The sequence below is a fragment of the Vidua macroura genome, chromosome 5, assembly GCF_024509145.1.
Source record: "Vidua macroura isolate BioBank_ID:100142 chromosome 5, ASM2450914v1, whole genome shotgun sequence".
Classification (NCBI taxonomy): Eukaryota; Metazoa; Chordata; class Aves; order Passeriformes; family Viduidae; genus Vidua; species Vidua macroura.
In genome coordinates, this window is record NC_071575.1 from 66,947,117 (window position 1) to 66,973,627 (window position 26,511).

The window sequence follows — 26,511 nt, forward strand, 5'->3', positions numbered from 1 at the left end:
ATTTTACCTTTCTGCTTGTTTTTACACAGGACTTTTTCAAAGCCGGTTGCACGAAAAGCAATCTTTGAATTAACAGGCAATTACTTAATTAGGTACTTAGCTGCAAATTACATGAAGCAAAGTGCCTGTTTTATCTATTTGGAAATGTAAACTGGGCCCTGTGCTATCCCTAACACAGAAATTCCCTCCTTTCTAGAGAAAACTTGTCTTGCACATAAAGCAAGAGACTCATCTGAATTCTGACTTTAATTGTTTGGGTAAAAGGTCTTTGGAAACACTTTCAGGGAGAAAAATTAACTGAGAAGACACTGGAAATCAGACATGTTAAAGACATGTTTGATTACAGTAATTTGTATATTAAATGCATAAGAAAAAATGGGATGCTTTGCAAATCAGTGATGGAAAAGGGTTGAGTTGAGCAAGTTGTCTGTGACAATCCTGGCTGTTGGGTACTAAAACACAGCCCAGCTTCCTACAGTTGTGCTGACCCCATCACCACCTGCCGCAAAACAGGATTACATTTTTCCTGAAGCATACTCAAAAACACATTCTGGGGTAAAAAATGTCACCAGCTGGCACACCCAGCCACATTGCAGTGCTCCTGCTGTGGTACCTGCAGCCTTCCATGGGCCACACACTGATCAAACCCCTTGGAGATGACACCTGAGGAAATGACACCTCTATCTCCCTGGGGCCACAGTCTTAGCTCTGCACTCAGAAAAATTTAATGTTGGCCAAATTTTGCCCATTGTCAGGTCCATTTGACCCTCTCACTTTCCTTCTTGCCCAACATTTCAGTGTGACATGGATCAAATGTGACTTTTTGTCCAGTTTCTGGGCAAAATTCAGCATTGGTGGAGGATCTGGCTCTGTAGGTGCCAGATCTCCTCAGCTCTGGTTAAATTTCCCACCCAAATTGTTCCCAATCTCAAAGTTTTCATATTGAAGGAGAAGGTGTCAGAGCAAGGAATTCTACAGGCAGACTCATGCTTCTCAGGGGAAACATCAGCGTGTGTGGGGAAGAATTTCTTCACAGAAAGGATGGTTAGACATTAGAACAGGTTCCCGAGGTGGTGGAGTCACCATCCCTGGAGGTGTTTGAGGAAAGCCTGGAAGTGGCACTCAGTGCCATGGTCTGGTTGACAAGGTGGTGTTTGGTCACAGGTTGGACTCGATCTCAGAGGTCTTTTCCAATCGATTTCTAATCGATCCTGGGATTAGGGGAAATGGCCTTAAACAGAGACAGGGGAGAGTCAGATTAGATTTCAAAGAAGCATTTTTTTCCCTGTTGGGTTGCCCAGGCAGGTGGGGGAGTCACGGTCCCCGGAGTTCAGTTTAAGAGGCGCTGGGTCGGGCGCTGGTTGATGAGGTTTGGTGTCTAAGGGGTTACAGCGGCAGTGCGGGCTTGGACTTCGTGATCTTGATGGTCTCTTCCAACCTCGATGATTCCGGGACTGCATGAAGGCACCAGACCCCACACGCACACCCGGGCTGCCCACACGTGCCGAGCTGAGGGGCGGGGGCGCGCAGGGGGGGCGGTGTCGCGACATGTCGCGCTGCAACGGCGCGCGCCCCCGCGCGGGAACGCGCGTGGGATGCGGTGTGAGGGGGAGCGGGAGGGGGCGGGAAGCGCCGAGCGGGGAGGCGGGAGGGAAAGGGAGGGAAAAGCAGGGAAAGGGAGGAAAAGGGGGGGGGTTAACCCCCCCGTGCCCGGCGGCGGCGGCGGCATTTTCTATTCAGGCGGCGCTGAGGGAGCCCGTCGCGCCCGGTGCATTGTGGGACCGCGCTGGGAGTCCCGTTCGCGGGAGGAGGCGGAGGGCGAGGAGGCGGCGAGAGCCGGTGAGAGGGAGACCTGAGGAGGGAGGAGGAGGAGGAGGGGGGGTGCAAGGCGGGGAGATTTAAAGGGGAATTCGCCTCCGCCGTTCCCGCCGGGCCGGGCGCGGGGGGTGGCGCGGCGCGGCCGGGGCGCGGGGTGCCCGCCTGGCCCGGGCCCCGCCGCCCTCCCTCGGCCCGGCCCCGGGGGAAGGGCGGAGGAAGGAGCGGGGATGGGGGGGCAGCGCCTCACCGCGATGCGGCCGCTTTAAAAAAATTTGGACGCCGGCAGCGGACGGGTTAAATTTTTCGCCCGCCGACATTTTTTTTTTCCCTTTTCCCTCCTTCCCCCCCCCCCCCCCACCGCCGTGCTTCCCCCCCTCCCCATCACGGAGTGTCGGCGTGGGGGGGGGGGCTGCTCCCAACATCCCACCGGCCGTCCCCGCCAGCGAGGGGTGAACCCCGCCCCGGTGTGACACCGTACCTGCACGTGGGGACACGGGGGACACCGGGGTCGGACACCCGCGGGCTCCGTCCCCGCCGCACCTCGGGAAGGGGCCGCTGCCACCGCCGCTCCCCGCGCAGCTTCTTCCTCCTCGTCCTCTTCCCCCGCCGCCTCTCCGGCTGCACAAAGAGCGGCAGCGAAGGCCCCAGGTTTGCCTCTAAAGGCAGCGGCTGGAAATTTAAGGTGTCCCGGAGCCATGTCTGCCCGCAGCGCTCCCCGCCGCATTCCCCGGATCGATGGTGGTTGCAGCGCCTCGCCTCGTGTGTCTCGGGCGGTCGGGCTGGCGGTGGGTGCGCTGGGGTTTGTTTGGGGTATGTAGCCGGCTCCAGTTTTCCCTCCCTCCTCCCCTTTTTGCTCCTGTGCTCTCCTCTCTCTGCTGTTTAGGAAGGCAAGGGTTAAATTTTAGCTTTTAATATTTATTATGCCGCTCTTTTAAAGTAAGAAACGTCTGGGCTAGGAGGTGTTGTCTGCTGCTGGGGAGGGATGCTTGTCGCTCACATCGCAATGCTGCATCGGCTGCCAGAATCGCAGAATGTTCTGAGTTGCAAGGGACTCACAAGAGCCGTCAGTCCAGCTGCTGGCTCTGCACAGGACAGCCCCAAGAATCACACCTTGTGCATGAGAGTTGTCCAAACTCTTCGTGAACTCTGCTAGGCTCGGTGCTGTGACCACCGAAGTCGCCAAAACCTGGTCCTGCGGGAGTCTGCCAATTACACAGTTGCACGCAGCGTTAAGCAGATCTTTATTAGAAAGTTACCGTATTCTTGCGCTGGGGATGTTTTCCATTAAATGAAATCATCTTGTTTGTTTCACGAGTTGTTTTCAAGCCGGGGAACTGTGTCCTTACAGTCCTCAAGGCTGCAAAAAGTTCCTGGTAGGCTGTGGCCTCTGCATCCATCCCTGTGTAAATAGGCAGGGGGTGCTAAGATTATTTCACTTATTGGTCATATGAAGGAAGATGTTTCTCGTGTGGGGCAAGCTGCTTTTTACAATTTTCTGGAATTAATTAGAATGAAGTGTTAAAAAAGAATGAAGAAAAAACCGGCTCCCTCTTTGAAAAGCTTTTGTCTCCTATTTCTGTTGACAGGTTGTTTTCCAGACACTTTTTTTTTTTTTTTTTTTTTTTTTTGCAAGTGCTTAGTGTCTTGCATTGGGAGACAACAGCTAGGAACTGAATTCATTGCTCATCCAAGACACGTTCTTGTAACTAGAGTCTGGATTTCTGCCCGAGCTAGGCTTTGGAAGATTTGTTTTAAATAAGTGCCACACCTCCTGGAGAAGGAGGGAAAACACAGTGAAGGGGAGTTGGGCTCCACATCAAAAGTTCTCAGGGAACTTAAAACTTCAATTCCTACAAATTACAGTCAATAAATTGACTTAAAGGTTTATGGAACAGATGTGCTTGTTAATAAGTGCTGTGTAGGGCAGATACAGTGCAGTCTGTAGGTTTACTTCTTTCCTTCATTTAGCAAAGTTGAACTTGGCAAATACCAGTCACTTGAATTCTTCTTTTCCGATTAACCTCATTAGGGCATGACCATCAGTATCAGCTTTTGTCAGTGATGACACTCAACTCTGTTCTTGTTGCTGTTACATAGGATCCTCGCTTTCTAAGAAACTACTGCTAGACAGGTTGCTTTTAGTAATTCCTCAAAACTTGTTCTCGGAGAAAGATGAATTGTATTTTATCACAGCCGTTCCTGTTTAGAAGTCAGTGTCTCGGTTAGGCCTCTTATTAGTTTTGGAGTGTGGTGGATGTGAGTCAGAGTGGAAAAACGTTCTAAAATTAGACATGCATTGTTAAGAATTTTATTAAATGAATTGCATCAGTGTCTTTTTACATTACTATTTTAATGGACAATTCTCTGATTTTCCATGTCATTAGTTGACTAAAAAAGAGGCCAGAAACTTAATTTCTCAGCATTTTTTTGTCTGCAAGCATGCTAAAAGGTAAACTGGCATGCTTGTAGGTGAACCACTCTACTTAAATATGGCCTCTTTGTTCTTCTGCTACCTGTACCAACAGGACACCAGGACTGTGTTTTCTCCCAAGGAGAACAGGTGTATTATGAGGCTTCAGCTTCTTACTTTGGGATTGATGTCGAGCCATTATTTGAAAAGTATATTATTTTTGAGATTAATATGTTAATGGCTAAAATTATGACCCCACACTGAGCTGAGTACAAACAGATGTCTCTGCTGAGCATGCTGCAGGATCAGGGCCCAGGTTGCTTTTTGGCCTCTGTGCTCTGGGAACTATTATTTCTTTCATTGCCTCTGTGTTAAATGAGGTCGGTAAGTGTGTTAGATTCTTTTTTTAATGAAAACCTTACGCAGCATATCTGGAAAAGAACTTAATTCTCTGATTCACCTGGCATAGTTATAGTTTTAAATGTCAGAAGGTAGCATAAGGAGTCATCCCTTTGTAGTCATAGGGAAATGAGTTGCGTGAGATGTGCACACCTGTCTTAACAGGTGAACAACCACAATGAGCACTTTCTTCTTCTTTTAACTTGCACCATGTGGAAAACACGTTGTCTTGCAGGTCATAGGAATTTCCAATGTTCCTTTTTTTTTTTTTTAATTGTTATTTTTATTTTTTAATAAGACTGATCAGCAGAGAAACTGATCCCGTTGCTCTGGGGTGGGAGAGGCCGGCAGTCTGTGGGAGAGAACCATGTCTGTTCGGGAGTCCTTTAACCCAGAAAGTTACGAACTGGACAAGAGCTTCCGTCTGACCCGATTCACTGAACTGAAGGGCACAGGCTGCAAAGTGCCGCAGGATGTCTTACAGAAACTGCTTGAATCTCTACAAGAAAACCATTTTCAGGAAGACGAACAGTTCTTGGGGGCAGTTATGCCCAGGTTGGGTAAGTAGTTGCTGCTCTGGACATTGGTGGTCCTTCTGCTCGGTTTACTTAGTGACACAATCACATTTGTGGTTTGTTTAACTGGTTTGAAAATTGTGTGTTGCATAATGCATGCACAGCATCCAGAAAGCTGAAGAATGAATCTCATGCTGTCATTTGTTGGCATCTGGGATAAAAGAATATTATCTTAATTATTTAGCATCCTGCAGTGCACTCAACTACAAAGGCAAAACACTCAGGAATGGCCATTGTGATGGGCACATGCTTAGGTGTTAGTCTGCTCCTCCCTTTCCCCCCAGTAGATGCTGTGCAAACTGAAGTCCTGTCAGTTAATTTCTAGACTTTTATGTTCATGCATTGCATTTGGAATTTGATGCAATGGATGAATCAATTTGGATGACTCCCAGGTGAATTTTCCCTCTCCCTCCCTTCCCCTCTGTTCCTGGATCACAGAAAGTGAGCAAGAGAACTTCCTTGCTTCAGCTGACTGGGAGCGAATTATTTCACAATTGTCATTATTCCTTTGAGTCCTTTCGTTGTTCCCCACTCTAACTCTTTTGCTCACCTGTAGAAGCTGCCTGGGAAAGGCTGCCTTTCCAAGACCTCTGTGTTCTTGCCAGCTTCACTTTCTCTTTGATATTTGCACAATGATGCAAGCAATAAGGGAAAACAACCTGCACAAGCCACCTACATGGGGAACAGGGCAAACGTAGGTATTTTGATACCAGCTACTGTACCTAATATTGATATAGATATATTAATGTAGATAATGTGTTTAATGACACTTTTGTTTGTCTATTTACTCAGCCCTGCATATTCAATCTCTTTGCAGTGCAGAATGGTTTTTTCCCCCTCAATTTAGGAATATCAATGGAGCATTTATTCTGAAGTTATTTAATTATCAGTTTAGTGTTCAATAACCTTATTTACCATTATATAAACATTACTAATTGTCTATTAGCAGGCTAACAGGTTGCAACCCATTATTCTGGTAGAGATTGAATATAATCAGAGATTAGTAAGGCACCCATGCTCTTGTTTAAACAATGGGGATCTTTGTATGAAGTATCTAAGCAGCAATTGTGTGTGAAGCTGGGGTGGCACTATAATTTAATATTCCCTGATGGAGGACACTTCCATCTTTTTTCATCCCCAATTTGCTATTTATATGTATTTTTCTAAATTAAGTGAGCTGTTTACAGAAGCATTTCAGTTTGGCAATTTTCTAAAATCAGCAATAGTTCAGTTTAGATTTCTTTTCTCTTACAAACTTTGAGGCTCTAAACAATAATGGATCTGCTAGTAGACTTTTCTTCTACAGCTATATGAAAAGGTATAAAAGTAGATTTATGCCATCAGTGTGTAGGTGTGACACTATGTAGCAGAAAATCTGTTAGTAATCAAAGGTGAAGAGTTCAGATCTCTTTTAAAATACGCTTTTGTGATAAGTATCACTTTAGCAAATGTGTCTTTGGATAAGTTTGGTGTGAGATTTGCCTTTGATGTCTTGTACTTAAAAGGTATAGATAGGTAACTTTGCCACCTATGCATAGGCATCATGCTTTTGAAATGCAGTCAGAAGGGAATTTGCCAGCAGCAGGCTCAAGCTCTCCTCTTTTTAGTTCTGCAAGGGATGTTACCCAGAACAAACTTAAATATGACTGTGAGTAAGAAACTGCAAATCTGATGTTTATTCTCAGAGCTGTTGCGAATCTGAAATCAGTTACAGTTCTGAACAGATTCTCTTGTTATTCAGAGCTGTTTTTGGTGGAACATTAACACAGTCTCAGAAGGACCATCATCGTAGCCCCTTGGTCTGTCTGTCAAACAGAGCTGGTTTTGCAGCATTATGGCATGAACAAGTGAACTGAGGGCAAAACAGCTCTGCACCTGGGCCACTTCTCTGTAACTGCTTAAGTGCCCTTCCCTGGAGGCACTGGACATGGGGCATAGTGGCTTGGGAGCTTCTGTGGAGATTGAGCAACCGTAATGACTGCTTGAGAGCTTGTTAGTATGTGTACTCTTCCAAGGCAAGATTTCCTTCCTCTCTAGGCAGGGGAGGCAACATGCACTCCACCTATATACTGACTGCCTGGCAGGCCTCTGTCCCCTCAGTAAGACTCTCATGACACCAACTTGCTCCATCCCTATACAGGACACTGCCAGACACTGCTTTGTAGCTCTTGATAGAGTAGTGTGTTTCATTAATACATGGTGAAAAGTTCCTGTGTGACATCTGCTCCCTAAAAATGGGCTGTTTTGAAGACTGTTGCCCTGTCGGGCAAGCAGAGTAATTCCAGGTAGCTTGCTGCCAGCCCAGGAAGGAGGTAAACTTCGTGCCATTGCTGCAAGGCACAAGGCTATCCACAGGGGAATATGGCTCAGCCAGCATGTTGTGATTTGTCACCTGCCCCTTTGGTGTGGGCTCTTCCGTTGCAGCAAATGCTGGAAGGTTCTAATATCACATGTTTTGTTTGAAATATCCACTGCCAGGGAAAAGGTTGTGGTGCTCAGAGTTGTGGTTTTCTCCAAGGAGTTCTGTATCTATCAGGTGGTCTGCAGCCTTCCAGCCTTGCAAGGGGAGGCTAAAGCGGTTGCTAAAGCTCCAAGTGGGTGAACCATCTTTCACCAGGGGCTGGGCTGTGACTTGTGGAGTTCTTGTTCCTTCTGAAGTGAGGGACTGTCCTTTATGAGATGCTGTGTCCCTTCACAACTGTCACCGTGTTTGACAGGAAAACCTATTTGCTTTTGACAATATCAGTGTACTTAGTTCCTCTTAACTTTAAATGTACTTACATAAAAGCACAGATGTTCTTGATGTGCTGTTATGCTGCTGCAAAAGAATAAAAAACATTGTAGTTTAGTTCTTGCCTTCAGCCATTTGCACTTATGTTCAGTTCCAACCAGGAGTTTTCTTTCTTTGCTTGTTTTTTCCTCTTACTTGTGCTATGTGCTTTTTTTGGCAAAGGAATTTGCCTTGTCTGTTTAGGCAATATTAGGAATTGTATTTCACAGACATGTTTTATAAACTCTTTTGTTAAGAGCAACAGATAATTCAGGGCACAGTTACCCACCTCACTCATGGATTTCTGTCTTTGCAGGAATTGGGATGGACACTTGTGTTATTCCATTAAGACATGGAGGTTTGTCATTAGTCCAGACGACAGATTATATTTATCCTATTGTGGATGACCCTTATATGATGGTAAGTTGGCTAAACTTGGTTCTTGGGTCTGTTTCTGATTTGGGCTTCTCACAAACCTAATGGCAGTTCTGACATTTTCTTCTAGATATGCAGTGCTAATTGTGCGATTAATTACATTCAGAGTCTTTCCTAAATAGACATGAAGAAGGAAAGGCATAATTTTGTCCTGGAATCCCCCATGTTGGCCAGGAATGCTGCACTGCTGCTTTCTATGTAGGTGAAAGTTGGGAGAACTGCCACTTTTAATTCAGATTTCCCTTCATCTCTTTTTCTGTGGGATTTGGTTTGAAGAGCCCCAAAGGGGGAAAAAGAGCAGCCTATGAAGTAGCAGAGACTGAACTCCACTTACGTGCAGAACCACATTGTAATTGGCCTTTTTTGAGGTATTGAAATAACCAGGTAGCCCATTAGAACTGGAAATACCTAATGTCAGTAGTTGGCAGTAGCACCTGGAAATTTCAGAGTGCCATGTGAACACCAGCTTTCCTGTGGTGCTGCCTCTACTTGAACACGGATACATTGAAATGAGTGGTTGGAAGGTGTGTGCACTTTGGCCTTGGTTCATTCTGTGCTCCTGTCACATTTAGTCTGTCTCAGCAGAGATTCCTGCATGTGTGGCAGTGATCAGTATTGACTTGAACAGATCCTGGGAAACAAATGAGCTTTAAAAAAACACTTTAATAAAGCTATAAGGAAATGTTAAATGAAAGACGCTAGAATTGATGTTTTCTGTGGTTTGGATGTGACTCATTGCTTTTCTTGTTGGTGTGACTGAATGTTTTATGCGCTGCTGTCAGTTAGTTTGCTCTGTGAGACCTCTCTGGTAGCTTTTGGACACAGTTTGAGATTGAGGCCATCTTTTTTTTTTTTTTTTTTTTAGCATGCTTGACCACGTGTTGTGCACATATGTAAGCCTAGCTCCTGTAATTTCTTTTCCAGGAGAGCTCTCTTTTTGCAAACTGAGCAGCCAAAAATCTCCGGCTGACCTCTGGAGTATGGAGTTGTTGAGCTCTCCTGAGAAATTTGATTCAAGTGGGTTGCTTTAATATCATGTGGGAATTTGTCAGGGACCAGAGGAGAAAAAATGTTTTGGAGATCTGTGTTCAAGTTCATCATCTGAGAAATTCTTTTCTCACCTTGTAACAAAAACTTGAGGGACAGTGTTGAAGGCTGTGGTGAAGGGGGAGGGTTGCTTTGTTTGGAGATACAAATGCCACAGGAGTAGATAGATGGGCCTGTGCCCAGATGAGGTTTAGGTCAGTGTGGTAGGAGTGGAATGTAAATTTGGCCTTAGTCCAGCTTCAGTGGTTGCATCATAGTTACAGTCTGTGCTGTGATCCACATGCACCAGCAGCCGTAACCTTGGTGCTGTCTAACTCTCAAGTCCTTCACTTTTCATTCTTGAGGGCATTTATTTTAATCTGGTGGCTGGCCACTTCCTAATCTGTTTACATATGTGTATTTCTTCCTAAGAGCTAACTGAGGATGGGGATTCTGTCCCGAGCCTTCTTGCTGATACCACTAATGATGATCCAGCAGGATATTGCTCCTCTGCTCAGACCTCTCTCTTGAGGGCAGGAGGACCCCAAGGGACAGGATAGATTACCTCTTACTTGAGTGGACCTACATTGGTTAGAGGACAGTCAAATGGAGTTTGCCATGGGGCTTATGGATGGTTGTTACAAGCAGAAGAATTGTGAGATGGGAATTTTGAGTCGATGTCCAGGCTGTATAAAGGGGTGTGCTCTGGCCTCCTCTGCTCGAGACACACTACTGCTACCCTGCTTCTCCAACTGCTTTTTCCCTGGTTTAAGTCCAGGTGTCCCCTGACCCATGCCTATTACTGTGGTACCAGTATCACTCACCTGCAGTGCACACTCTTCTTGCCCTTCCCCTCAGTCTCCTTACCCAGGCACCTCTAGTCTGGTTTTGAGTGGGTGTTCCCTGATCTAGTCTCTTCCTTTCTCTGTGCACAGGGTTTACCTGCAGCTCCTTATCTGATCTCTCTTCCTAATTGGAGGAGAGGAAGTGAAGAGGGAAAGCCAAAAGTGCTAAAAGGGAACTCTAAGCTGGGTGCTGTGACAGAAGGGATTAGGAAACAGCTGAGGAAGGCAAAACTGCTTGTGGACTCAGCTGAACTTCCTATTTCTGATTCAGAAAACAGCTTTCACTCTGTACTGCTTATTTTAAAACTAAGTTCTGCAGTTATATGCAGAATCATTCTTCCTTCTTTTCCTCTTTCTCCTTTACTTTCACTTCGTCCTTGAACATTCAGTCCATGTGCAAAATTATCCCTAGGATGTACAGGTGTATCCCTGTAAAATCTGTACCAAGCATAGGATTTATTTAGCTTAAATGGCTTATTAGAAAATTTACAAGCAATCAAAAAAAAGGTTTCATAATAAGTATCAATCCACTGGGACTAGTACTGGATACTGGCCTCTGTTGTAGCACTGCGGAGATACATGTTTGAGTACAGGAGCAGGGAACTGGCCGGTTTGAGAGAGTAGATCTTTCCCCTTCCATCCAGAAACATTTTTGTTGCTGTTTTAAGAACCTTCATGCAAGAATGGAGATGTCTGATTCATCCTTTGCCCTTACAAATAGTTCTTAGTATTACACACAGATCTTTGTGTTTCAGGGCACTGTGCAAGCAGGCAGGTGACCTGCAGGACCTGGCCAGGCTGACCCCCTGTCTGTGACCCTGTTGGGTTTGCTGGTGTTCACAAAAGCCCTGTGTTGTTCTCTCTGCTCCTTCAGACTTGGAAATTGCAATTCCCTGAATTTGTTTCCATAGTGGTTTTGGCAGTTGGCAAAAGCATTATTAGACTGACCTCTGACTATCAGAGGTGTTGTCCTTAAAGTTTTAAAAACTTATCTGTCATTCCTAACAGGGCACAAAACAGCAGTTTGCTTGGTAAATACTGAAGATAACAGAGAATGGCTTGATAGTTCCACAAAAGGGAAATGGCAGGCATATAGAAATTTAATAGCCACTATCCATCAAATAGTGCAGTACACAAGTCTTTTCTCAATAGTTTAAAATTTAAATTATTAAAATATATTCCAGTTCCAAATATCAAGGATTCCCCTGATGCCACTGAAAACTCTTCAATTTATGAAAAACTGTATTATATTTATTTGTGATTTGTAGATGTTGTTTCATGTCATCAGTTAGTGAAGTAACTGCCTGAAAATATTACCTTTTTTGCAAATTGTATCAAATAAGTATGTTCTTGCTTTTACCATGGTGGTGTGTTGCCTTTGAACATAATGAAAAGCACAGACTTAAAATCATAAAGCCAGGTGGTGGTTACAGTTCTGCAGCTGTAAACCTAAAACAACTTTCATAGAATGCATGGAGTCTTCCAGAGTAACACAACAGAATTTGTGCTATACTTTAAAATATCTTGCTGTCCCTTAGGACACACACTGTATAAGGAAGTTCTGCATCTTCTTCAGGAAACTTGATGTTTTACCTGTGCTGGGTGCACACCTCAGAAACCCTGACTCAGATCCATTAATTTAGTAAAATTAGAGTAACTAACCTCATGCAATGTGAGTGATGGCTTCTCAGTCCTGTCAGCTTCCTGACTTCTTAGAGGAATCTTTAACAGACAGACAGTTTTGTCTCTTGTACAAGTTTTTGTAAGTGGAGATACATGCACACACAACAGTCAGTAAAGTTGTTGGTGCTGTAGCAAAATTCAGCCTGATCTTGTCACCTGGAACGTGACAGATAAACACATCTCTCTCACTATGTGAGTGATGGGGGTACACAGCTTCCCCCAGTGATGGCAAATCCAGTTCCTGGGAGGCCTGAGCTCCTTTATTCCCTGCACATGCTGTCATCCCCAGAGCAGAGGAAGCAGCCCAGTGTGGGTGTGTGCTGGCAGCACAGCTGTATCCTCCGGGAAGAGGAGTTCTATCCTAGAAACTGAGGATTGCAGACATGGCCTCCAGAGTAATGAAGGGAACAAACATCTTTCTCATCAAGGGCCTGTCTCCTGCATATTCTGATGCACAAGTTCAGCAATATGTGCTTTTTGGATTAACTGCCTAGCAGTTGTGAATTCCATGCCATGGCCATCTCCATCTCCTTCAGGATGTACAGTTTTGTGCTGGAATAAGTTAATAAGAATATACCATGTTAAGAAAACAGCCTGTTATCAAGGATAGACTGTTGATCTTAACTTCAGCCTCTCAGATTGGGCATCCAGTCTGAACTGTGGGATTCCTATGGAGTCAGTGGGAGAGTGTGCTGGCCAAGACAGCTGGGATGAATTCTCTCCATGCCTGTAAAAGGATGAATTCTCTCCATGCCTGTAAAAGTGCCCACCTGCACTTCTAGGTGGGCACATAGCACATAATGGATCATACCAAATCTCTAGCTGGGTTTCTTAATGCTGTGGAGTAAGAAGCTGTGTCAGAGTGCAGACTCACACTGGAAGCTTTGCTTGTGGAAAGTGTTCAAACATTCACCAAAAGTGCTGCAGATTTTTTTTCCTTGTCTCTCTCTGTTTTTCAGGGACGAATAGCGTGTGCCAATGTCCTAAGTGACCTTTATGCCATGGGGGTCACAGAATGCGACAACATGTTGATGCTCCTTGGAATCAGCAATAAAATGACAGATAGGGTAAGACTTTTGACACTTTTTCGTGAAGGAATAATCAAACAGCTAAATGTACTCAGAATGTATTTACCTTTAGAGTATTTTCTCTTCAAAGTTTGAAGCTGTTTAAAGAAGAGATGGTCTTATTGAATGGCTTCGTTCATAGGATCTTGCCTCATAAACATTCTGAGGTCATATGCTAAAAGTTCAGTTTTCTGTGGTATTGTAATCTGCTGCCTTCATCCCACCAAAATGGGGTGTCTCCTTCTATCAAAGGCCAGCATTTGATTGCCAATTCATCTATCAGTCTGGATAGATGATTCTGGGTTGGTTTTGCTTTTTGCTTTTTTTTGTTTTTTGGTCTTTTTTTGTGGAAGAGATCAGCATGTATGTTTGTTTTGCTGTAGTAAAAAAGGGATGTTTATTCTTAGAAGGATGTAAGTTGAAACTTTGATGGTTAATGGAGCCCAAATGCCATCTTGGTTAAATGTTGCCTTTTAGCGCTGCTCTGCTGTAGCTGTACCAGATTACAGCAGCAGGATAGTTGTTCTGAGTTTCCAGAGCTCTGATTACTCTTATATGACCTTTTGAACAATGTTTCTTCAGTGTAAGAGTGTCTTTGCACCTCTTCTTCACAGAGCTGTAAAACTGTAACTCTATGGGATAACATGGAGTTTTCAGGAGGCTAGACTCTTCCTAAGGGCTGCTTTTCTGTCATGAGCTATTTGCCACGAGGGCTTTTGGTTGGAGTGGTTAAAGCCTTGGACCACTCTTGCAATGACTAGCACTGCTGTGTATGGAACTCTGACTTCTGTTTTGATCTCTAGGAAAGAGACAAAGTGATGCCTCTAATTATCCAGGGTTTCAAAGATGCAGCAGAAGAGGCAGGAACATCTGTTACTGGTGGCCAAACAGTGTTAAATCCCTGGATTGTTTTAGGAGGAGTGGCCACAACAGTCTGTCAACCTAATGAATTTATAATGTAAGTTAAATCACTAAACAATCAAAGGCACTGGTCTGAGGGATACAGTAAAAATCCTTTAAGCACTTTGTTGTGATCTTGTGGTGTGTCTCCTGATGAATAAAGCAGTACCTTCTGCTTGCATTTGTCCTTAGCACTCAACAAGATGCCACATCTCTTTGTACATATTTGCTTTTTTATAAACAGGATGTCCTTTTACTTCTCCCCATCCCCCAGTCCTTTTTGATCCTGTTCTCCTTTTGATAGGAGAATTAAATGTCTAATCTTTAAAGATAGTGGAGACTGTTTTGAACATAAATTTCTGCCACACTTATACATACCATGTCCCACTTATCCTGTTAATGGCTGTAGAGAACTACAGAACTGCTGTCTTTAGAGCATTCTGTCCATTTAACAGTAGCTGATTTTGAATGTCCTACTGTGGCATGTAACTCCATAGAAATGAACTTGTGCATGATCCTAATGCTGGATACCTTATGCCCTGGGTAGAAAAGGTAAATTTTTTTCCCTTATCCTCTCTGTCTTCTCAAAAAATTTGAAAGATGAGTTGTAATTTGGTGTGTGTCTGACTGCAAGCATTGTTTTTTCCAAGAAATAAGGATTAGCACTTTTTAAACAAGTTTGCAGCATTTTCCTCAATAATATTGCATGGCAATGAATCCCAAAGGGTAATTCTGCAATTAGTCAGTTCTTTAACTGTGCAGTAAGATGTGTGGGTCTGTGAAAATGTAATTATCAGCACTTATTCCTTATAATGTGTTTGAATCTTGCTGTGTAGTTAATATATGAATTCTTTATTTCCAGGCCAGACAATGCAGTGCCAGGAGACGTGCTTGTATTAACTAAACCCTTGGGAACACAAGTGGCTGTAGCTGTCCACCAGTGGCTAGATATTGTAAGTACACTGCAAAAAAAAGAAATAGGGAAGAGGTGTAAAGATGACCTTCCTCATTCCCTCAACATGACAAAGTTCAGCTCAGATGGGAGTCATCTGTCACCTCTCTTCTTCTTCCTCCTTGATATGCTCCAGCCTTCCCTACTTGTGTGCAATATTCCTTTGGAATCAAGGCAGTTTACAATTTTGTGCTTAGTGAGCCCATCTTAATTGCACCTAATTCTTAGTTATTTCTCAGGCATTGCTGTAATAACCAAAATTGTTTACTAACAGAACAACAGACTATCACCCTGGGCAACATTATGCCCTACTCCACCTGCCAAAGTAATTGGCAACATTTACTGATGGCAATTAGGCCAAGAATGCTCTCTCTGTGTTCTTGGGCTTTCTGCTTGTGTACGTGGAAGTTTATCTGCGTTTCACATGTATTGCCCTGTGCATTCAATAAGAATATTTCTAGCAGCATTATGCATGTAGACATACTTCCATCTGTTACTTCAGGCAAAAATGTAACTACTGAACTGAAAAGTAACTGCAAAATTGGCATCTGCTTATGTTGTCTGGCTCCCAGTACGTGACTTCCGAATTATAACTGCTCAGTTTACACTCTAAAAAGATGCATCTTTTCTACTTCTGGGACTCCTGAGCCAAAAGACTGGCAGAGGAGTGAGCTGGAATCTACTTTGGTTTGGCTGTTGGCCACTGCATTGTCAGATGAATTCTAATTAACACAGCTAGTGTTAGCAAAGTGGGAGAGAACTAGCTTAAGCTTTCATTGGATTCTGAAGTATGAGCAACAAGGGAAAAATATTTTTCTCCTCCTTCATAGGGTCTGGCTTAGCAACTTTGACCTCTTCAGAATACCGTGTTTTCCACAGATATAAGGATCAGGGCCTCAGACAATCTTGATATGAAAATGAAGTGAAACAAGATCTGTTGTGGACAGGCTTAGAAAGAAACTTTAACAAAAAGGAGGCAGGTTGATTTTAAAAAGTAAGCCTGTTTATTACAAAATGAACAAATGGAAGCAAAAGCCTCCAGCTAGTCCGAAGACTGTTTCAAAAACTTAGTAATTGTAACCTATGGGTGTTTCCAGGGAAACTGGCTCGAGGAAAGAGCCGGGTGTCAGACACCCCAGGCCTTTCAAAGTCTCTCTCTCTCTCCTGATTGGGGCGCTCAGGATCCGTGCTGTGACAGGTCTATTTCTCTGTTGCTGATTGCCTTATAAGTTGGTGCAGTCTTGGCCAAACGTTTTGGAATTCTCATCTCCCACTGGTTGGTCTCTCTTCCAATCTTGATTTAAGTTGTGGTTGTGTTCTATGATGTAATACTTCTGAAAGTTTCTCTGCCCTTTTACAAAGATTGGCACCCCATCTCCTCCCTGGTTCCACTCGCCCTTTATACACGAACAACAGGACTGGGTTTTAATGTAACTAATCACAATTTGTTACTTGTATTAACAACATTTCACTTTATAACAACATTTAACCATTGTTAACTACATTCCCAAAAGTTTAAATTTTATTTTTGTTATTAACAGAACGCAATTCCATAGTATGTTTTCTGGCCGTAATCTCACTTCTTAACGTATCTTGTTGTTGTTCTGACAAGCAGACTTGCAAATTAAGGCTATTCTGAATTTCCATATATTTCAGATACTACTAATTTCCTCAACTGTCAAACAGAAAAACTTTCTGGTCTGAAAAATGCGAATGGCCAGGAAATCAATACTGCTATTATTATGTGTAAACAGAATACATTTTTGATTGTGGTAGGAAAATTTCTGAGTAGCTATGCTACCTTTTCTTTAGCTTTATTTTGTGAAGGCGCAGGGAAAGTGAAACTAGAACTAATTACCCATCACAAATCCACCTGTAAATCAAATTTTGATGGGGAATTGGACTAAGTATTAAAAAGTGTGTGGGAGAAGGTATAGTGTAGCAAGTTTATGCATAGGCAAGAAAGGAAAACTGGATTGCAGAGATATGCATACTTAAAGGCATGAAAGGGGATGTGATGTGCCCCTTCAGAGAAGAGAGGGTTTTCTTACTCTTTGCTGTTGTCTACAGACCCTTTCTATTTGGAAATCCAAACTTGCTTTATAACCTGCTTGGAAATTTTTACAAATTTTTCCACCTTAATTCCCTGTTGACTAACCCCAGTATCTTGATTGCTGTAGTGAAGAGGAATTTTCCTCCAGTTCATATCTTACCTGTGTCTGTGGCTCTTCTACCCTCAGCCTTGAGTTCTGCTTCCACATTGCCATCATCTGACCCGTTTCTGTCCTGTGATCAGCCTCAGAGCTGTTTTTGAAACCTAAGGCAGAAGGACTGCTCAGATTTTTTTCAGTCATTCCCAGAGTAAGAATAATCACTATTCTGTCATCTCTGTAGCAGCCACATCTTAGTTTTTGACTTGGTCTCTCATTTGTGTAAAAAAAAAAAAATGCTTTTCTTTAATTGGTAGATCCTAATATCAGAAACTCTGTTACCACTGCCATTGTTCCTTGCTCTTTAAAAATTTATTTATTTAGGCTGACCAGTCTTTCCCCCTTTTGCCATTTCTGGATTCTCTCTTACACCCCTTGAAGTCAGCACTCATTTGTTAAGACAAGATCCTTCCCAGTGTAGCATCACCTACCATTTCTTAGTAGCTCCTGCACCTTTTGTTAAGTAAGATGTTTGTTCTATACATTTACTCTATGGAATAGCAGTGTAGGTATTGTGGCTTCAAAAATCCTACTAGTGTTTTCCGACTTTCAGTTCTCTGTAATTTTGTTTTCATTGCAAAAAAAAAAAAAGTTAAATCAGTTTGTAGTGTGGCTTTTAAAAGTAAAATAGTTGCATTGTTTCATTCTGGATCTGGAATCACTTCAGCTTTGAATGAAACAATTACCCTTTATAAAGGTACTGTTTCCTAAATTGTTGTGAAACCCTTCTGGGATGAAAAGCATTTATGGGAATATGATGAAGAGATGAGACCATACCAGACGCTGGAGAATGGGTGGAAGGTGCTGGTATTAAATTGTAAAGGGGGCTTATGAAACTGCCTTAATCCTAAACGAGAGTGATTATATCCTGCCTTGGCATACTACATTCCTCTGACTAGGACTGGTGGATATCAGTGGTCTTTCCTGATCAAAGTGCCCAGGTATGAAATCAGGAACAATCTCTTAAAAACCCAAGAAGCCAGAAATTACAATTCTCAACATCCCACAACAAAGTTTTTTTTTTTTTTTTTTTAATTTGGCCGTGGGAGTTCAATCCAGAGAGTTGCCTTGAAGGAGTTTTTTCCCTAGGGTAGTTTATTCCACTCCACTCAGCTGCTGAAAGTAGGATTTGAGGTACTTAGTGCCTAATAGATCTTTAAATGAACTTTGCTAGAGTACAGCAGACTAAGGCACACACCTCTGACTGGAACATTTTGCCCCTATCTTTAACTATTAAGAAAAAGTACATTTTGTATTAAAGGTTTGGGTTTTTTTAAGTGGTCAGGGTGTGCTTTAAAATGTACAGCTGAAAATCTAAAAGAAACATTTTTATTTCATCCATTAGCCTGAAAAATGGAATAAAATCAAACTCGTGGTAACGCAGGAAGATGTAGAACTAGCATATCAGGAGGCAATGATGAATATGGCACGGCTGAACAGGACAGGTAAGAAGAGATGTGTGTGTTGGAGGGGAGGGGTTGTGAATATTTCCAGTTCCATATCAGTTTCATTTCACTGCCTTGGGGAATTGTGACACAGCCACTTTGTTCCTTTCATTCTGCCCCATCTCTCTGCTGTTCAGTGTTAGTGAAACTAGCAAATTAAAAGCAAACGCCCTCTTGTAATTATACAGCAAAAACACAAAGCTGCTGGATATGATTATGACTCTTGTGAGTGCTGCGAGTAACATCCCAGTGAGTTAAAGGATGTTTTAAAGTGAAAGATATTGGATTCGTTCCTTATTTTCTTACATAGAGAAGGCCTGGCTGTGATAAGATTAAAATAATTTGAAATAGAATACAAAAAGGAAAAGCTCTAAACTTATGTAAGCTTCAATTTAAATTTTGATTTTAAAAAAATTACTTTGTTCAAATTCGGTCTTGTACTATGCTTTACATTGTGTGAAGTATGTATGTTATCTATTTTGGAAGTATGTACGGAATATCTTTTTTTTCTGTTTGTCTTTTTCCTATTCCTGTACTGTTTTTTTTTTTTTTTTTTTTTCTTTGAATTTTGGTAGAGGAAAGGTTCTGCTGCTTTTACCCTAGAAGTTTTAATCCAGTATTTCCCTTCTTTGCTCAAAGTATCTTTCGGCAGAGTGGACAATTGAGTTGTTTCCTTACTTACTTCTCAGTTGAAAGAACAGGAATAGTTAAATATCTCTTTTCCCGTTTATTCAGTTTTCATTTCTTATGTCATCCCCCTGGTTTTTCATTCTTTGTCACAGCCTTCCAGGAAAGATAAATGGCCAGCATTGTCTTATGGAAAAGAGCTCGGTCCTGCTCCTGTATTGGGAAGCACCCAAAGAAAGTCAAAGTGTTCTTGGTTTTGTTTTTCTCCTCTCTTGTCAGACACTTTTAACAACACTTAAATATTCTTAACTGGTGCTATTGTCCTGCGTGCAGGGGTGCTCTTTCCCCACCCTGGAGCTGCAAATGTGCAGGAATTTAATGAATGTATAGGTGGGGGGGCTGGAGCCCTTCCCCCACAGCCGCAGGCTTTGTTCTTCAGCTCTTAAACTTTGAGTGCCCACATCTCAAGTTCTGATGTCAACATTGCAGGGCGGCAGGGGAAGAGGTGTGAGAAGACTGAGCTGTGTCTGGTCCCTGCCCTTAGTGGAGCAAAGCTGGGCTCAGAATCTCCCTGGCCCTCAGCTTTGGGAAGCTTGGATCTGAAGCAAACCCTTGTTTGTTAGACTGCCAATATAAATGAGTAGCGCGTGTCTAATAGACCATGCTCATAAAGGCAACTTCCATTTCGGATTTTCAGCATGTTTTAATATCTTACTTTAAAAAATCAATTTGTAGTTATTACATGCACTATTGGTGAATTCCATTCTCTTCTAGCACGATTTTATTTATTTAACCTAACCTGGTTTGTAGTAAAGGTATGCAACTTTATTCGGACTGTGCACAATATTGTTAAGGCACTTTCCTGATAATTCAATATTTTCTCATTTGGTTTCTTTCCCCCCCTCTCTCTTGTAGCTGCTGGACTCATGCACACTTTCAATGCACATGCAGCTACAGACATCACAGGATTCGGGATCCTGGGGCACGCACAGAACCTTGCCAAGCAGCAGCGGAACGAGGTGTCCTTTGTTATCCACAACCTGCCCGTCCTGGCTAAGATGGCTGCTGTCAGTAAGGCCTGTGGCAACATGTTCGGCCTCATGCACGGGACTTGTCCAGAGACTTCAGGTAGGTGACAGCTGTGCCACCCTCTTCCTTCCCTACACCTGCACCTCAGAATTCCATTTCAAATGCACAAACAAAATTAGTGCTGTGTGTTCAGAGTCACAGTTGGTTTGGCACCTGGCCAAGCTAATGAGCAGCAGCCACACAGCTGTTCACGACTGACTCCTTCAGCTGGGCTTCCAAACCACCATCCTGTCCTGAATGTCTTTTGCTACCCTTCAACCCTCCGGTTAGAAGTTAGTGATGATTCTAAATTCTTTTGAAACCTGCTTTTCTCTGTTAACTCTGGAACAGTGGATATCTGGAAATTCCACCACATCTGGCACAGTTTTCTCAAAAGCAAAGCCACTGGCAGTAGTTTTGGCTGACGAAGGGTGCTGTTTGGTTTGTTACTATAAAATTTAGTATTGGGAAGGCCAGTGTTGGCAACTGAGGCCTTCTCTGTCCACAGTATACAGACATCCAAGAATACAGCTTACAGATTTTCTCCTTTACTTTTATGAAATCTGACTTTACGGATTGTGACAAGCAGCAAAAAAAAAAAAAATATTGCTTTCTGACCCATTTATTACTTGAGTTCAATAAAACTGCCACTTGCAGTGACAGTTACAACAGACTGCACTGAAAACCTGGCTGTGGACAAAAACACTTAGAGTCATCAGGTGATGAGAACTTCTGATGGTTTTTAAGTTGCCTTATTAAGAGTAGGCTCTTCTCTGATGAGCATGATCACTGTCATCTGCTGGATGTCTTTCTGCTTAACTTTCATCTTGAATCTTCTGTTTAATTTTATTTTTTCTAATTTAGTCGGACTCTTCTTTCTCTTTGGGAAATGGAGAGATGTAACAACGAATCTTTTTCTCTTATTTCATTTCCCTGCCATCTTCTGGCTCTCCAGAACTATTATCCACGTTCTCTGCAGTTCACAACAGAGGGGGCCCCTTGAAGCAAAACAGTCTGAAGATCTGGAAAAAAACATCACAGTGAGAGCAATAAACTTTTCCCCTAGTGAATACATAACTTACCCTGATCTGCTGAGTTGTTCCTTGGCCCTCTGTGCTTGAGCAGACACTCTGTCCTACAGAGACTGTGTGGCTCAGATGATGTGTAACAGGATACGGGATGTGAACCCTTTCTAAATCCGGAGTCAGTCAGAAGGGAGCAGAAATATCTGGTGGCAGCTTGGCAAACTGTGTCAATAAGGTTGGTACTACCAGTCAGATTCTTAAAACCCAGGAGCCCACATAGCTGGAGTGCCAGTAGCATTTATTATTTGGAAAAAACCCAAAAAACCAGAATGATACAGAGCTGGAACTGCAGGGTGCCTTTCCAGGTGAGTAGCTGTAGTAGAGGTTTGGATAGCAGTTGGTGTGGGAATGGTTTAGCTGCAAACCGAGTGCTTACATCTTCAGAGCTGCCTGTCCTGCACCTTGGGGATACCCAATTCTCTTTTCACTGCAGGAATGTAAAACAGTGCAGATGGATGCATTGCTAGGAAGTAGGAAATGCTTGACTTCAGAATCTCTTCTGGGAGTGAGAGCAAGAGGTCTTTTTGAAATGCTGAGCAGCTTACATTGTGCAGAGATGGATGATGATGGGAAAAACAGCGAGACAGATCTGGTTGGTGGTGAACTGCAGGTGCCTCAAAGCACATCTGTCTGGTTTGATCACAGCGCTGTGTTTCTCGCATTAGAGGTGGCCACAGGGATTTGTCACAGGGCAATGACAAAAGATCTGTCTGCCAGATCCCCAAAAGATCAGTAGCTACATGGATATACTGGCCAGGAAGCTGAATAACCACCCATAGGCTTCAGGCTTGCACTGCAGGGCCTGGTGTGTGTCAGCAGTGTGAGCTGGGCAGGCTATGCTGGCATGGCTCGTTAGCATTCAGACCAGGCTGTTTGCACACCTCCTGTCCTGGGCTTGATTTATGTGAAGGCCAAGGCCTGCCTTGCTGTGCCTGATACCCAGCTGTGGTGTGGGGAGGCCTGCTGGGGCTGCTCAAGGCTCTGCTTACTCGAACACTGACACTTCTTCTCTATTGGCTTCAACTTATAGACACGCTCTGTCTGTAGTTTCTTCATCTGAGAACAGATGTTTTTCAGCAGAGTGCACAGGCAATAAGAAATTTACTGGAAAACTATTTGAATGGATTTTAAGGTTATTGTGTTGGGTTTTTTTTCCCCTACGTACATTTGCTGGGCACCTGTTGACAAAAGCCAGTGTTGAAAAGATGTATTTTGTCATCTGTTCCATCCTTCAGGCAGTCTTGCTAATGGTGTAGTCTCCTAAAATTGCACTATTATATGATTCTGCACTCTCTTTTAGGGAACTCCTTGGTAATGGCTAAAGTTGCAGTCAGGCATTTGGTTTCAAAAGAATGAGTTGTTTGTTAGAGTGGCTACTTGCAGAGATAAGTCACAGAATTACTCTGTTTGGGACATTGATACATGTATGTATTTTTCAGTCCTAATAACTTTTGGATGGTGTCAGATGACTCAGTGTAGTAGAGGTATCTCAGTAACTTGGTATTTGTGGAGACTGGGGGGAAATAGGCAGATGGATGGAAAAGAAGGGCTGTGTCTGACAAGAGGCAAGGCTAATGATGTCATGCTATAAGTCATTGCGGGAGAAAGCCATTAGCAGGAGCAACTTGGTTTTGATTCATTAACTATTTGTATCTCTGCTCTTAATTACAGAACTTTGCCTGGCTTGCTTTTTAAGTGTTCTGTGTCTACTTCCCTGCTTGAAATACTACTTGTTAAAACCAGCATGTTCAAAGCCTCTTACAAAAAAAGCCCTTTTGTTCTTATAAAGATAAGCCAGGAGAGCCACCAAATATCTTCATCCTTTCAATCCCCAAAAAGCAGAGCAGCTGGGAATGCCAAGAACACAGACTAGCCTAAAAAAGGTAGTGGAGAACCTTAAGGATTTACCCAAAGGGTTAAAGAGCCTTTTTAAGCATTATTGATCAGACTGGGATGTAGCCAGCAGGTGGGGAGTGATTTTTTTTTTTTTTTTTCCATCGGAAACTGGGGTTTTGTTCACATTTTTGGTCTTGCCAGAGAATGATAAGGGACTATATGTACAAGTGATACAAAATTGCAGGAAGAGCATGTGTGTGAAAAAAATCTTGAGTGAAGATTACTTTTCTGCTCTTTCTTGTTTCCTTTTTTTACCATACTTGCACATCTCCCTTCTGGCTAGTTTGCACCTTCTCTGCACTGCCACTTGCAAACATCTCCCCTGACTCACTTGCACCATGACATAAGTTTCTCTTCAATTGGATTTAGAGCTTTCCATGGGAATGTCACATAATTCCTTTGCAATTGATTTGTCTGTTACATCTGGAGTAGTTACAGCCACTGTCATTCAGGCTTATGGGTTTTTTGTTGTTGTGTTTGATGGAAATACCGGGATGTTATTTTGAAATGTCAGAGAGGTAGGCATTTTTTGGCTGGCACACTTTTCTTCATACAGAATCTAAAAAAATCACTTTCACACTTCCACTTATCCTTTTGATTAACTCTTCATGTTCAGTAGCTGCTTCTTCATGGCCCTAAATGAAAAGTGTCTTTAGTCACCACCGAGGGGACTGTGTGCTCAGAAAAGCAAACATCAAGGTGCCCACTGTGCTGAGGAGTTGCCTATGGAGGAGGAGGATGTGGCACCTGAGCCCGGGGTGACCTGCTCAGTAGGTGGCCCTTTGTCCCAGGACTGGCTCAGAGCTGGTGGCAGAACTTGTGAGGATGAGAATATTTTGAGTCAAAGAGTAAGTGAAGCTCAGCACGTGCCCAGGTTCTGGGGTGTGTGAATCTATTCTCTCCCTGTGTTCTCCAAACATTTTCAATTCACTTGCTAACCTATCTTTTTCAGTGCTTTGGGATTCTAAGAATGGAAGTGCTTTTGGGTCTAATTGTGGAATGGTGAGCTTGCTAACTCATTAGTGTGCTACTTCTGAAAGCCTTCATTAGTAAATGAAGTAATTTCAATTGTGTCTGAGAAAAAAAACTTACAGGAAAGGCAAAAAAAGTTAGAAAATTGTCAGACGAAGGGGTCACAAGGGCTGTCACAGGGAGCATTGGATCAAGCCTGTGTTTCATGTTCTGCCTCTTACATTCTCAGCAGGGCAGTGGTCCCTGCTTTGAAGAATGATTTCATTGCAGGCAACGGGATTACTCACAGAATCAGCTGCCACCAATATGTGGTTACAGGTATCTGCATATGACCTTTATCCAAAATGTTTCTGTGTAGAGGCACTCTGCAGTCCTGTGAGGAAGATTACAATGCTGGTGTTGTTTCAGTGTGTCATTTGTTGGCATCAATACCACGTCCTTTTGCCAACATCTTTTATGTGTATTTGGCTTCATTTATACGAAACACTGCGTTCAGGCACAGACATCTTGCTGTAGAGCAAGGGCTCAGACTTCTCCTGTGTCTTTTCTTGGAGTCTTTGGAGTTCAGCAGACTCCACTGAAGTCACCAAGTCCTGGTCCAAGTAGGGCTCTGGCAGACCAAGGCTGACATGCTTTGCAGTCAGATGTTCTGATGCTCTGCTCTCTTTCTTTGCAGGAGGCCTCCTCATCTGCTTACCACGAGAGCAGGCAGCGCGTTTCTGCGCCGAGATCAAGTCCCCGAAATACGGCGAAGGCCACCAGGCGTGGATTATCGGCATTGTAGAGAAGGGCAACCGCACGGCCAGGATTATAGACAAACCCCGGATCATTGAAGTGGCACCACAGGTGGCCACTCAGAACGTGAATCCCACGCCTGGTGCCACCTCTTAATAGAGATGAATTAGCTGTTTGTTTTTAAATAGATCTATTCCCTTATCATCCTACAATTTAAAGAACTGTAAAAAGAAAAGAAAACTTGTTGTGTCTGCACATCTGGTGGCCTTAGGTCAGTTTATGAGTGGATACAAATAATAAAATCCATTGCCTTTTTTTCCTGTTACATTAACTGAAGATGCACCTAATCTTGAGGCAGCTTCTGAGTTGAGAATTATATTGTTATCCAATACTGTTGATTCATTTTGAATCTTTAGACACTTATCTCTTGCCGCATAGGCTCTTTTTAAAGGTGCTTTCACGTAGCACAGACATTACCAGAAGTAGTGTCGAATAGCAGTTTGTGTCCTTTCATTATGTGTATATTTATCATGAATCTAATTTTGATGCCTTGAGTGATATTCCAGAAAGGCAATAAATTGACAAGAGACACAGTGGGTTACCCAGTAGTAAGAGGTTGCATGATTGCATTCAATCTTCAATTTTTTTAAAAAAAATTATTTTATTTTCTAAATTTTTTTGTAAAGTTTAGTCTTACCAAGAGCATCTACGACCCTGGACATTGCTTGGTAGTGCACTCAGTTTAAACAGCAAGTGCTGACTTTTTGCATGGAAAGCGCTTCAGAGTCGAAGGAGTCATTTTGAATTTCATTATTTGTAGACCTGACAATATTTACTGTATTATCAATGATTGTTTTCTTTATTGATAGTAAGGACAAATCTTTTTTTTTTTTTTCTTTTTTTGCAACGTGATTGGATGTGCTATAGTGCAACAAAGGTTTTGCAGACCAAAAGGAGGTTACTGTATAATATTCATTTACAATTCACTATATAAATAACTACACAAATAATTTTTAAATATAATCAAACTAAAATAAACCTCTGTTCTGTGGATGGTAGTGTTTAATACATTTTATATTTTGTATAGTGATTACAAGCCTTTTTTGTTTCTTTAAAAATCAGCAGCTGTTTAGTATAATACTTAGTATTATTTTGTTCTTTGCTCAAATACAATTTTCTGCACGCTTTTGTGATCTGTGTTTAAAACCAACATTGCCAACAATGCAGCTTGAACTTAAGCTTGTTATTCAAAATAAATATTTAATTTTTTTTATTGCTCTTGTATAAGTGCATGAACTTTTTTGATTCCTATCAGAATTATTCACTAGAAAGAGGAGAAATCCTAATTTTTTTTAATTTTATTGCATGTGTGATTATACTGATAATTGTGATCACTCCTTGAATCAGTTCTTCAAGCTGTGATGTCCAGTGGTAACCTCTGTAAAGCTGAGGGCACGTAGGTTATCTCCAAGTATATTACCCACTTGGTTTTGTTTATTTTATTACCAGCACCAAGTCTGCAACATTTTGAATTGTTTCCCCTGCAAGTGATCCTGTGCCTGCTGTCAGCAAGAGGAGGGCTCGTGGAATGGA

At 42.7% G+C, this 26,511-nt stretch overlaps 1 protein-coding gene and 1 long non-coding RNA gene across 6 annotated transcripts; one reads left to right on the forward strand and one right to left on the reverse strand.

Moving 5' to 3' along the window:
- The first annotated feature begins 625 nt into the window (after positions 1-625).
- Positions 626-26,191, forward strand: SEPHS1 (selenophosphate synthetase 1). Of its 4 annotated transcripts, none has more exons than XM_053977041.1 (9): positions 1,756-1,839; positions 4,926-5,187; positions 8,289-8,392; positions 12,921-13,028; positions 13,832-13,986; positions 14,791-14,881; positions 18,436-18,535; positions 20,078-20,290; positions 24,860-26,191. In XM_053977041.1, exons 2-9 carry the CDS (start codon positions 4,995-4,997, stop codon positions 25,072-25,074), a joined length of 1,179 nt encoding a protein of 392 aa, XP_053833016.1. In that variant the 5' UTR covers positions 1,756-1,839; positions 4,926-4,994; the 3' UTR covers positions 25,075-26,191. The 4 variants fall into 4 exon arrangements, with proteins under 4 accessions (XP_053833013.1, XP_053833016.1, XP_053833015.1 ...); XM_053977040.1 differs by lacking the exon at positions 1,756-1,839 and adding an exon at positions 2,243-2,628; XM_053977038.1 differs by lacking the exon at positions 4,926-5,187 and having other exon boundaries at positions 626-1,839.
- On the reverse strand, positions 3,064-9,642 carry LOC128807042 (uncharacterized). Of its 2 annotated transcripts, none has more exons than XR_008437031.1 (4): positions 9,529-9,642; positions 7,984-8,020; positions 5,753-5,874; positions 3,064-3,217 (listed from the first exon to the last, which is right to left on the reverse strand). It is a non-coding gene; the product is annotated as an uncharacterized LOC128807042 (long non-coding RNA). The 2 variants fall into 2 exon arrangements; XR_008437030.1 differs by lacking the exon at positions 3,064-3,217 and adding an exon at positions 5,100-5,353.
- Positions 26,192-26,511: the final 320 nt, after the last annotated feature.

Bases quoted from the DNA above. Each gene is read 5' to 3' on its own strand.
- SEPHS1 (XM_053977038.1), top strand. From the start codon at position 1,443: ATGATTCCGGGACTGCATGAAGGCACCAGACCCCACACGCACACCCGG. The intron at 8,393-12,920 runs GTAAGTTGGCTA...TCTGTTTTTCAG, and splicing joins TGGATGACCCTTATATGATG to GGACGAATAGCGTGTGCCAA. The intron at 13,029-13,831 runs GTAAGACTTTTG...TTTGATCTCTAG, and splicing joins GCAATAAAATGACAGATAGG to GAAAGAGACAAAGTGATGCC.